The sequence below is a fragment of the Pygocentrus nattereri genome, chromosome 30 (assembly GCF_015220715.1).
Source record: "Pygocentrus nattereri isolate fPygNat1 chromosome 30, fPygNat1.pri, whole genome shotgun sequence".
Taxonomy (NCBI): Eukaryota; Metazoa; Chordata; class Actinopteri; order Characiformes; family Serrasalmidae; genus Pygocentrus; species Pygocentrus nattereri.
The window spans coordinates 11,886,718-11,899,966 of record NC_051240.1 but is presented as its reverse complement, the minus strand read 5'-3'; the positions used below and the strand labels follow the sequence as shown (position 1 = coordinate 11,899,966).

The 13,249-nt window shown below is 43.5% G+C and overlaps 1 protein-coding gene across 1 annotated transcript in view; it reads right to left on the bottom strand.

The window, feature by feature from the left end:
* The window catches only part of kalrnb (kalirin RhoGEF kinase b), a 127,387-nt gene extending 114,678 nt beyond the window's left edge, over positions 1–12,709 (bottom strand). Inside the window, exon 1 of the mRNA XM_017702160.2 lies at positions 12,569–12,709. Within this exon, the coding sequence (XP_017557649.1) occupies positions 12,569–12,635 (67 nt within the window). The 5' untranslated portion in view covers positions 12,636–12,709. The remainder of the gene's footprint in view (positions 1–12,568) is intronic.
* Between the last annotated feature and the right edge of the window lie 540 nt (positions 12,710–13,249).

Sequence of the window (13,249 nt, the reverse complement as noted above, 5' to 3'; positions counted from 1 at the left end):
AGCAGTTGTTCAAATCCTTAAAATACCGGCTGTATTACATACTAACATCAACACAAACTGGTTGAGCTATTCTTAGGTTATAGAAGTGTGTAATAAAAATGTGGGCCTGCTGGCCAGACTTGGCCATTTGAGGGGTGAAACAACAGCTTGTGCCAGTGTTTATTCTTCTTTACCCTGCTGATATTGGGATTCATGTAGCTTTCTGAGCAGCTTTGTTTTCAAATTGCTTTCTATAACTGTGAAATCGCATGGAACGTTGCAGGCAACTCACAACATGCAACGAGTCGCATACAAGTTTGCTAGGCTTCGACAGAGCTTCCAAAAGGTACAACAATAAGCACTGGCCCTATTGTTGCCAGGGATGATCACTGGTGATGTCTGAACTGTCCATGGCCGACAGTCCAAGACCCCATTTCATTTTTTTAAACCTTCTTTTGCCCATTTTGACTCACTACTGGAATGTGTGTCACATGTACATTACACAAGAGGCCACACACAGCACAAGGGAAAGAGGGTTAAGTGAGGACTGGATTTTTCAAATGGAAAACAGTTGCCCTCAGCTAGGTTAGCCTCAACGAGCCTGCAAATGCTGCAGTGTGAAACGTTTTTGAGAGGTTTGAACATCTCCCGTGTGGTGCAACAGTCTGTGGCCCTATCATCAAGAGATTGCGTCCTTGATCCCCAGTGATGCCGTCCGTGGCGAGTCCAAGAGAACACAACTAGCCTTGCTCTCTCTGGGTGGGTAGGATATAGCCAGCACAGGAGCCTGTTACCTGATGAAACAGAACTGGCGGTTCGCGTTCTCCTCCAAGTGCACTCAGCAGTTCAATGAAAATATGCAGTGGCTAGCTTCACATGACTCGAAGGAAGGCTGTGTTTGCCTTTTCCCTCCTAGCACAGGTAGTTTTGTATGACTGGGGGAGTCCTAACTAGTGGATATGATTAAATTGGGGGAAAAAAATTAACATAACATACAGAAAAATTGTGAATGACTGCTTTGTCTGACTATACTCCTATTTGTTCCCTTGATTTTACCAGAAGGTTCCATTGAGATCAAAAAATCTCTTTTACAAGAGAAACCTGGACAAAATAGCAGCCATACAAGCTCACAACACGTTAAAAAACATAAAATATGACACACACAACACACACACACACACACACACACAAACACACACTCCAACACACACACATCTTCTAAACCGCTTATCCTTCTGGTTCACGGGGGGAGCTGGAGCCTATCCCAGCACTCATTGGGTGCAAGGCAGGATATACCCTGGACAGGTCACCAGTCCATTGCAGGGCAGACAGACAGACATATACATTTACACCCACACTCACACCTAGGGGTAACTTAGTGTGTCCAATTAGCCTGACTGCATGTCTGTGGACTGTGGGAGAAAACGTAGAACCTGGAGGAAACCCAGGCAGACACCAGGCCCTTCTTGCTGTGAGGCAACAGCGCTACCCAATCCACCGTGATGCCGCCAACATACACAACATAATATATAAAACAGCTAATTAAACTCAAAGGCCTCTCAAGAAAAACAGCCACATTCTTTATAATGCACTTAAATTTGTCAATGATAAAGAAATGTAGTTTAAACTCTTATGTATCCAATATGTATTCCCTTTTTTATTATAAGTAGACTTCAGCATGCTGACTAATAAGCTAACGGTGACTGGGCTTGTTAAAACTGGTACTGAAACAGGCGGCAAGACAGCACAATCAGCCTTACGCTCTCTGAGTGGGTCTGAATCTCCCTCTCCCACCTTTCAATGGCACTAGCCAACGTGGGCACCTGCTCACTGACATAAGAGCTAGACTTTGTCCTCTCAGCTTCGGAGCACTGTATGATACGGGAGGGCTAGACCTAGCAGGTAGAATTAGCCATTACTAAACAACCAAGACGTATTTGGTGCTTGCTATGATGCAAATGGCTAACCGCTAAAAACAGGGAATGGAGGTTTACACCCATTAACATAATACAGAACAGAAGCCCAAATCATCCCTCACGTGCCTTAAACTAGGTTTAGGTCCTTCCTTATGGTTTCTGACACTGCCTTACATTTTGCTATTCATATAGAACTGATGAGACTTGAAGATTTGCAGCTGTTTTCTTTTACAATGCAACATGCTTTCATCCATTTTCATAGATCACAGAATGTCATACACTATCACAAACCACATAAGAAAGTCTATTTGACTATAATATTACACAGTTTGAGGCAAATGTGTGATGATAATCATGCAGTTAGCACAATGCTAATTTGTGCCATATACATTTTCATTACTTGGTAGCTGCATTAGCCCCATAGCTGCAAAACTACAAAAGCTGACACTGAACATGTCACTACATTTGGGGTAAAACTTAGAAAATCTACCACTTCTTAAACTGTTTCTTTAAAGAAATGGACTCAAGCAGGTCACGGTGAACATTTCTGTGCATGTGTACTAACAGCAGATAAAATAGTAAAGAAATACATAACATGATGGCTAATGGAAAAGCACAGAGCTATGTTAATATGTCAAGGAGTACCAACGATCTAATAAAACATCCCTCTGGCAAAAGCACACGGCACAATTACTCATGCCTCCTCACTTAAGGAAACGCACGATTCAAAGCGTGATATGTGGCGTGAACAGTGCGTCTGCTGCTTGCTGATAATGATTTTTAATAGGCAGTTGATTTCAGTCTGCGATATGGGTGAGTAGCTTGCCTCTAAGAACACTTTCTGGTACTTGAAGGTTAGTCTGCTTCATATATTTCCTTGCTTTATGTGCTTTTTCATGTAAAATGAAAAGAAAGCATTGGTACCTGAATCAATAGCAGTCATTCTGCAATAATGCAGAGAACATAAACAGGCTGGCGCTCATCATCCACCTCATGAAACATCTCAGATTAATGCGTTTCCCAACAACAGGCTGGTGGTGAATTGTGATTGACTGCGAGCGCCAGTGACTTATCCATCATGGACAATCCAAAAATACTTTTGAAATTGATTTCACTGTCTCTTGGGCGCCATAATTACCGAACGTACCTGCACTGCCTACAAAGAGCTCAAGTCCTGTCTGAGAATCTTGGCAACAGTTGCTACAGCAACCCTTCTTACCCTTGTCCGGGCCATTTGAGAGAGATCCCCTGCAGTGGCTAAAGTGGAGTCCTGCCTCCCTCGAGACAGTGTTTCAAGTGCAATCATCTACTCTGCTGTGCAGAAATGCATGCAGGATGTTATTCTCGTATTCCTCCTGTAAGTCCATATGGCCACTATGCCTACGGGGAGGCACTGCTTCAGCAAAGGTTTGTAGTTTTGCTTTGTAGTCTGGATGCTGAAGATGACACACTTTCAAAATGTGTATTAACTAAAAGAAGAGCAGTAGGCAACTACTGTATGGGTCCTGTGGGACGTTACAGTCATCTATTTAGAAAAGATAGCGGGGTGACTTCAGTCTACATGCTGTATTTCAAAACCTGGTCTGTAGTGAAAGCAAATTGTGCTGCATTCTCTCAGGTAAAACCTGATTCTGAAGTGGTTTCTTTGTCCTTTCAGCACCTAGTCTCGATTTGAATCGTCACAATTTCTGTGGCAGGTGTCTAGATCTAATGCAGTTCCATTATGGTACAGTGAACTGGGCCGATCACAAAATGCGTTCCTATTTCAAGTCCTGTTTCTGCGTTTAACTTCAATTGTCTGCAAGATAACAGGCTCGACCTCAAATGAACTTATCATGAATTGATATTATAAATGGCCTAATCCATTACTTTTCATCCAACACTCCATTTTAAATGTTTGTAGTGGTCTGCCACAAGTATTTGCCAAGCGTTTTCAGACTTCATCACTGAACATAGCCTTTTATGTGCATAATGCTAATGTTTATTTTGCAATAGGGCAAAAATAAAGAGTGGCTCAAACTGTGCCTTCTATTCTCAAGTTAATGTTTTAGGTTTTCAGAGCAATTAACACCATAAAAGAACATTTAATGCGCTAGTCACACGTTTATCTGGTAGCCGCAATCTAACAAATTAGCCCCTAGCTAACATGCTAGTCACAATGTGATATGATGCAATGCAATAACAGAGCAGGTTTTGGGGCGTCTTGCCACTTCCTATTTCTCTAATCATTTCTAAAGCAAGACGGCACATCGCCAGGGGGTGAATGGAGCTAAACAGCTAAAGAGGAAAAGTTATAATAGTTTCTAACAATTTGTCCAGGACCCTCCTTTAATTCTGGAGAGTAGAAGGATGCTTTTCACTAAACAATGCAATGAACACTTACCAATTAATTTTCTTTTCTAACCATAAACAGGTTTTGGGTAGTTTAACTATTCAGATATTTGTTTGTTGGGTAAGTATTGAGTTTTTAATTTGGGGATTGATATTTGTTATGTTTTTGTTCAGTTTTTTTGCAAATTGTAATTTATCAATAGAGGTGAACTTCAAAACAATGTAACGTTTGCTGTTTTCAGGAGAAACTTCGATAACTCAGGGTTACAGCCCATAATATAGCTTAATTATAATTTGCTGAAAACAGCACCAAACCCCATACTAAGGCCCTTCAACACAAAAGTCCTTGTATGAATGAAACTAAAACACACACACACACACACACACACACACACACATACACATCTTCTAAGCCGCTTCTCTTTATGGGTCGCGGGGGGTTGCTGGAGCCTATCCCAGCTGTCGTTGGTTGAAAGGCAGGATACATCCTCGGCAGGTCGCCAGTCCATCGCAGGGCCCAACATAAACATTTCTTCACGTTAAAAAAACTGAGCTACTTATAACCCAGTGTAATGACACTACAATACATACCGTCAGCACGTTTGTGTACTATATTTTACTTTTTAATTGCACTATTTAAATGTGGAAATATACACCATTTCAGCTTAAGCCCCCAGCCAGAGAACATGAATGTCACGCTGACATGGTGCTAAACTGCATGTGTTCCCTGTGCAGCTGCAAACAGTGCCTTGCTGTACTGGACACTTACTAGGGCCATGATGCAGGCCCTTCATACCCCAATTTAAACCACCTTTGTGAAGCACTGGTTAACCTGTACATGCACTGTAATATTATCCCCTAGCCGGCCGCCAAAACAGGTTAGCGGGACTGGTAAACTGACAAACGCTGTCAGAGCACTTTGTGAAGACTCCAAATCACACAGTCTCTTGGAAATCCAGCTACAGAACCCCTGAAGAAAAAAAAGTGAGTCAACCCCAACAAGCTTATCATAATACGGAAAACACATAAGTGAGAGATAATGACATTTTTCACACATAAACAGCACCAAGCCTCGAGGCTACCACAGCGCTCAGGAGAAGAAATATGCCCTGTGTAGGATATTAGCTGGCTGACTCAATGTGCGGAAGCACTTTTAGAGTGCAGTCAATGTCCGGTGAGCACCAGACGCTGCAAGTTGTACAGTTGTGCCTCGCAAACAGATTACTGTCTGTGACACATTAACCCCCAACAGGCGGGCTGCAGGAAAAGCCCGTATAAAGCTAAGCAGCTTAGAAGTGATTCCAGCCATATTACACTGGGGACCTTTATGGTTTCCAGGCCAAATATCTGGCAGTCCCGGACACTGTGGGTGATGGCCAAATTCAATTACTCTGACTTAAATCAACTCATTTCCCCGGTTGCATAATTGCAAAATGCAGCAAATAGAGTCTAAAGTGATGGATAAATATGAACTTGAATGCAAGAAAGAAGTAATGAGGTAATCCACACACTCCTGAGAGCAGCACCTTGGGAAAGCCACTAAGAAATCAATCAAAATTTGCATATTAGTGACATGAATATTAAACTAGCAGCAGGAAAACACTACAGAGGTCAGGGTGTGGAGTCTTCTTGACACACTTTACGAGACATAGTAATTCAGTACACTCAAAGATTTTTTGCCTTTATTTATGGCCTCTTACTTTAACCACACACACAAAGCACACCAACTCAAGATTTTCCAACCAACATCAACAACTACATACACTGGGCTGGTGTGTCATACTCTGTAAAAAATAAAGGCACTAAAAAGATTTATGTGGTGTTACAATGGAAGCTTCTTTAAAGGGCCTAAAGGACCAAAATGAAAAATGTAACCATTCCTACTGTCACGATTGGCCCCTCCCAGTCCTGTCCATGTGTTCATGTTTTGGTTTAGCCCATGTGCATTTGTTTTGGTTTAACCCCTTCCTTTTGTGACTCCGCCCCTGATTGTCTCCACCTGTTTTCCACCTGTCCCTCGTTTTCCATGTGTATTTAAGCCTTGTGTTTGCCCCTTGTGGTTGCTGGTCTTTGTGCTGATCTTTGTATTGGTTTCTGTTGTTTGTTATCTGCTGTGTTGGATGGTCTGTTTGTTCTGTTGAATTCTGGTGTCTGTCATGTCTGCCCCCGGATCTCTCCGTATTGGCTACTTGAACCTGGACCGTTTTGACCATGACCCTGGATTTGCTCTTAATAAATCTCGTGTATCTCCTCGCTCCCCGTTACATCTACATTTGCTTTAAACATGTTTATTCGCATCCTAAATTTATGTCACAGTAGACTCTAAAATGATATTTTCCAGTTTAAAGAGCAGGAAAATCCCGTTCTGATGATGGATCTTGAGGGTCGGAGGAACTTGGAAAAACTAAATCTGCTGTAGAGTGTATTTTTTTCCATTAAATAGTAAATGCAAATTGAAGTCAAACAGCTAACTTTACTGCTAAGGAAATCCAACATCTTACTGCAGCCAAATGACTTTAGTAACTATCTTCAAATCCTCATTTCAACGGGGAGAATGGATCACTTAAAAGACAGATATGACAACATAAGAGTTACTCTGATGCTAGGTTGTATTTATTAGCCTACAGATCAGCGACTAGGCTAGCTGTCAAAATTGGTTGAAACCAAAGGGATTCTCAAAGGTTGGATAATGTATATGCTGGGTATTGTAGTGAGAGAACATTGGTAAACGGAAACATGAAAACGATATAAAATCATGAACTCAGACGACCTGTTTTTCCTAAAGCCATATGTCCATCCAAGAAGCATTAAGGAAACTTGTACCAATGGAGTGTACCTCAGTGGTCTCTAGAATGTTCTACCACATTCACACAGCTCTAGAATGTTCTCCCCACATTCACACCATTCTAGAAAGTTCTTCCCATTAACCTTCAAAGTGCATCACATGTCTAATAAATATCCTTCTGAGATTCAGCCATGTGTGCACAGTTCCATACTGGACAAACGGTGCACTGTTTTGGTGTAAAAGTCAAATTCAGCCACTGACAAACCGATTCAACAGCTTTGGTGCCTTGTGCCACACTGTGCGCTGAAGCTGAAGGTAAGGCGGGACTTACCTCCTAAATCATCCTAAACTTCACCCCCATTATGGTGCTCCTGCCTCCACCTATCATCAAGCAAAATGCTCAGCTAGCATAGACCCTCTCTTACAGGTTTAAAAAAACTGTTATGATTTCCGGTTCATGATGTCTTTAGACATCAAGACAACTGCAAACATGACAATGTTACTGTTCCAGAATGTTTGTTCACTGGGCCCAGGCCTTTAGAACGTCCGTGTTTGTTGGAGAATGTTGGATTTGCCTTCAGGGACACAGAAAGATGTTCTAGGAAATGTAACCCTTAATTTAACTCGTTTGTGGTGTTGGGGTCTGTGGGACCCATTTTCAGAGTTTACCAAATGAAAAAAATATGTGATTTACTGTTATTTCACCCCCACCCCCAACACATTTATATTAATACTATATTATACGGAGAATAAAAGTGTGGAGGTGCTGTGTCCCTTCACTCCGTTCTCCTCCTACATGGCCTGCTGTTAGTGTGTGTGTGTGTGTGTGTGTGTGTGTGTGTGAGGGTGGACAGCATGGACAGGCTGCTGACTGGATACAGCTGCTAAAGGAGAACCTAACGCTGGGCACTAATATTTTAAACATCTGATATTTTTACATAAATTGTTTGTGTTGATTTAAAAAATAATAATGTGGTGGGCCCACCAGACCACTGAGTAAAAAAACACATTAACACCACACAAAGGTTGAAATAGCATATATGTGATGTGACAATATTTTTTTTTCATTTGATTTTTTTTAATCGTTTACATGTAAAGTGGCAGAAGGCAACAATACATAAATGACATCAAACCGCTGATGCTTATCCTGCTCTCATTCTGGACAAACTTTATACAGATTAGCTCAGTGGTGACCAATTAGATAGTTGTTAACTGCACTCCCACTTCCCGCCTCCTTGTCTCTATGCGCTGTAGTCTTCAGGCTTTAGGCCTAAACTGACTGATAATACAAGTGGGAACACAATCACACCTCCACACACTCCTTCTCTCACTGAGCCCTGTGTGCGTGCATCAATGTGCAAAGATGGGAGTTACTGAGGGTCCATCCATCCCCACACACTGACAGTGATCTCTCTCTCTCAGACAGCGGCCTTATCCTCCTCTGCTCTCTCTGACAGCCTTTGGATTTTGCTGGCCTGATCCGCCAACGCACATTCAGCACCCACAAAGCTGGAGGAAAAGAACAGTTAAAAGACCTTCTACGCTGTTTAGTTATTCAACACTGTCTTATAATGAAATGACCTTTGGCCAGTAGGTATTCGACATCGTCCACTCCAATCTTTGGCCATGTCTCCAAATGGGCAAAACATTTTTTGAAGTAATAAAGACATAAATAAAGACTTTGAAGTCTCTTTCTGGCAAAACTGCTTCTGAATCAGACCTGACATTTAGCATACAGTAACTAAGATCACACGCCCAGTATCTAATGCATGCCCAGCCCTGCGGCGCGTGCTGCTAGCATGCCTATGCCTCATGCTGTGAACAGGCTAATCCAATGAATACCCACTGAGTATTATAGGCTTCACTTGATTTTTAATATGTTAGGCCTCACAGGTGGGTGATAGCAAGGTGGGGGTGGCAGAGCTAGGGCCAGGATGTGTGGGAGCTTCTCCGATACACATCAGAAGCATATCTGAGAAAACACACTGAGAGAGATCACAGAAAGTTTTATCAGATACCACACTCACCCGCCACTTTATCTGGGACACCTAATTTGTATCTACACTCATCCATTTTATCACGTCCACCATATCGGTCCACTTTCTAGCTCTACAATTACAGAGCGTAGTCCATCTATTTCTCTGCATAATATGTTAGCCCCCATAACCACATTCACCAATGGTCAGGAACCCCACAGGACCACCACAGAGCAGGCATTATTTGGGTGGTAAATCATTCTCAGCACTGCAGTGACACTGACGTAGTGGTGGCGTGATAGAATGTACTGCACTGGTACAAGTGGATCAGACACAGCAGTCCTGCTGGAGATTTTGAACATTGTGTACACCAAGAGCGCTCAATCCTGGTTCTGGAGATCTACCCCCACTGGAGACTTCAGATCCAAGGCACTGAGCTCTAATATTCAAATGCTCCTGAAGGCCTTCATTACCTAAATCAGGTGTGTTAGATTAAAGTTGCAGCTAAACTCTACAAGGTGGTAGATCTCCAGGAACAGGATTGGACACCCCTTGGAGTATACTTACTTTGCAGCCTATTAGAGACACGTTCCCTGTTGGCTCACGCTGCAAATGTAAAGTTAGAGAAGACATCTTGTCTGTTGCTGTACAGTTTGTAATAGTCATGAAGCCAAAAACAAGGGATGGATTCAGTTTAACATATTGAAAAATTACAATACATATGTAATACAATATAAAACATGTCATAACTTTGCACAGGCAACATTTTAAGTTTTAATTTTTCCCAAATATGTTAAACTGAACAAACAAACAATAAAGATGCATTAAAATATGCAGAAATGTGTTGTCTGCTGAAGATGTGTTAACTTGTTTTCACTTCGAAAATGAACAAAACATCATTTGGCCAGTGTTGCCCAAACTTTTGCACACGACTGTGTCGCTTCAATGACAGTATATAATAAGACAATACAACCATATGAATGTCAATTTTACTGTATAAGTGTAATATAGTGTAATATAGACAATCTATGTTACTGTCTAAATTTGGTGGATGTTACTGTATTAATGAGGTGGAACTAGGAGTGGGCAATGTTATGATATATTATCATTATTGTGATCATTTTTGTTATCTTGATACACAATATCGTGCATCCGCCAGATATATTTTGTGAAATTATTTCTGCCGCTGCTTGAGAATTTATGAAATGAACCTCTGCATAGGGCTTTTAATTTGAAACGACTGCTACAGACAGTTTTAACAAGCTGTAGTTAGTGAACTGGCTAACTCAGCCCACTGTAAGGAGGTTACGTGGACCTTATTTTGAAATGTTTTAAGTTCAGTTTTACATTTTGTGGACTTTTGGTGGTCTGAAATATGAATAAAGTAACTGTGTATCTGTTTTATTCTATGCAAACCTTTCTACTTGCTTGTTGTAATCTGTTAATGCTAGCCAGATAGCCAGTGAGGATGAGCTACTATTAAGGATAGTCTATCCTGTTTGTTTACAGCTTTAATGTAAGAAAAGGTACTGAATGAAAGAGGTAGGCCTGACAGCCTGAGACCGATCTTCAGTGGCTAGACAGTAAAGAAAAGAAGCTGACAGGGGGCAGGACTTGGGGGTTGGTTTTGGTTGGGGGGGGGTTGGCGTCTGGCCTGCAACCGCTGCATAAAAACATCCTAGAGTAAACACTACAACATGCTTTTCATGAGAATATATATGAAGAGCACTGACCAACTGCGCAATTAGTCCTATTTCATTACATTAAGTGCAGAAAAGTGCGTAAAATGCTGAATAATAATAATCGTATTCATAGTTTTACATATTAAGTATTGTGATACACTGATTTTTCCATATCGCCCACTCCTACGTAGAACTCAATTATGGGTGTTAGAAGTCTGAAAGTTCTATTGTTAGTTATTGTCAGTCCATCCTGATTCTGATGTGTAACTGTAGATATACACCAGATAAGTGCACCTATACACCAAGCAGACCTGGTAAAATGAACAGCGAGTGTAGATACAAGACATAAATAATAAGTGTTTTTATTCATGTGGAAATGATTTACACATTTAAATAAATGCATTAATGAATCAGTGTTAATGAAATGTCTCACTTTTTGTCATTGCAAACCCACAACTACACCTACTGCTCTTTATGGGCATCAATATGTGCGGAGTCAGTCAGAAAACCTCACACATTTGTGTGCACATATGTACACAACACACATGCATCATTACATTACATACAGCCCAACACACAGACACAGCTGGCTGGGAAACACAACCTCTGCCAGCATGCCACCCTCTCCCACACTCCAACACACACCATCACCCACTCAATCTCAGATGCAGACGTATACATTAGCAGACGTAGGAGGGAGGGGGGCATGTGGCATAAAGAGCTTAGGGTGATTTTTCATCAAGAGAGATGGTTATGCATGCTGGCCTTTGTTGGGTGGGCTGAGAAGAAGTAGGCCACTGGTAAAGGTTACAGTTCAAAGGGTCTACATGTAGTGGCCCAAACACTGGCACTAAACCTCAGCAGGGCCTCGAACACTGGGCTTGGCTCGTCTTGCATACAGTATAACACTAACGGAGCAAGCCTACCTGTCCGTACGTGACCAAATGAGCTCGGACATGCGAAGTGTAACTCCAGACTGTAATTTATTCGACATTACAGCCCCGGCGATCAACAGGCTTTTAGCGCGAGCGCCGCGAACCAATGTCACGCTCGACAAAAGGCAGGCAGCCAGCCAGCCACTCCCGCAGCGCGAGCGCAGGCGCGAGCTCCTGTCGTGCACGGCCGTCCCGTCATTGTAGGAAGCATCAGGTACCGACAACAGTAGTGCGCTCGTGCCCTATATTTCACAGAGGGGTCGTCCTTCACGTGCACAACCGCTCTAGAATTCGAATGCACGCTCTAGAATTCGAATGCACGCTCTAGAAACAGAGTGCATGTCCAGAATTAGAACGCAGGCTCTAGAAACCATGCACGCTCAGGATTAGAAACGCACGCTCTAGAGACGGAATGCATGTCCAGAATTAGAATGCACGCTCTAGAAATAAGAATGCACGTTCACGTGCTCTAGAATGAGAACGCACGTTCCGGTGTAGAACTGCACGCTCTAGAATGTCAATGCACGAACCAAAAGCACGTTCAGCATTCCAGAGCGTTCCGGTTGCACGCTCCCCAACGAGCAGCATCAGTGCACAGCATCTGCACGGGGAGGGACATGGCTGTACGATCACTTCTAGACGCGGCTGTGCGCTCACTTCCAGCCAAGTAGTAACGGCAGGCTCGGCAGGCTGCGCGATTTACAGCATGGGTGTGCCATTTATCAGGGAGCCAAGCGCGCACCCGCGATTCCACACAGATCAGGTCTTTCTCCCGCTGTCACTCGCCATCAGCACGCGATAGTAAGTGACCAGCGTCGGTGGGAAAACGCTCTAGGTCAGCGGCATCTGTCTATACGCTGCCGCTGCAACAGCAGCAGCAGCGGCGGCGGCGGCGTAACGTTCACTGCTCACACAAAAACTGGACAAAAGCGAGACTGTGCGCGCGCGGCCGAGCGTTACCTACCTGTCTTGAAAAACGGGTCCGTATCCGGATCGTTCGGTCCTTCATCAGCAGCCTCGGCAGAATTCATCTTTTTCGCTTCTTTCCCTTTTTCCTTTAAGAATATGTTCCAGCTGTTGATGGCACCCCCGTAGGCTTCCCCTAAGCCCGGATCCCTAAGCCCCCCTCCCCAGCTTATGTGTGCAACCCCCTAAAGCGCGTGGCCGCCTCCATTAGTCGAGCTCGAGAGCTCGCGCGAGCTCGTGGCCGTTGATGTCCGTTAGTCCTGAGGCGGCTTCTCCGTGCATCCCCCCCCCTCCACTCCTCCCTACCCACCCTCTCTACTACAGCACCACAGCCACCACGCCGCACCGGGCGCTATTGTTCGCTGCCTCTGCCAGAAAAGACCGCCCCCCACCCGCCCCCCTTAAGACGAAGACGCAAACGAAGCTCGTTCACCTCGCGCGCCTTGTCTTGTCTTCTGGACGGCTCGTGCTCCAGGTTCAGCGGCGTAGACCAGCGCGAGCGGCAGCTACAGCTCCACAGCACTGAAAACAGAGATACGCCCCCCGAACACTGACCATTTAACGTACCGATATGACTGATGAAATCTGGTGGCTGAGATGTAACAGAGTACCGGTCCTGGGAATCCTTACTCAGAACTGAGTCTGAACTCAGTCCAGGTTACACCGTGTTCAGCCAGTA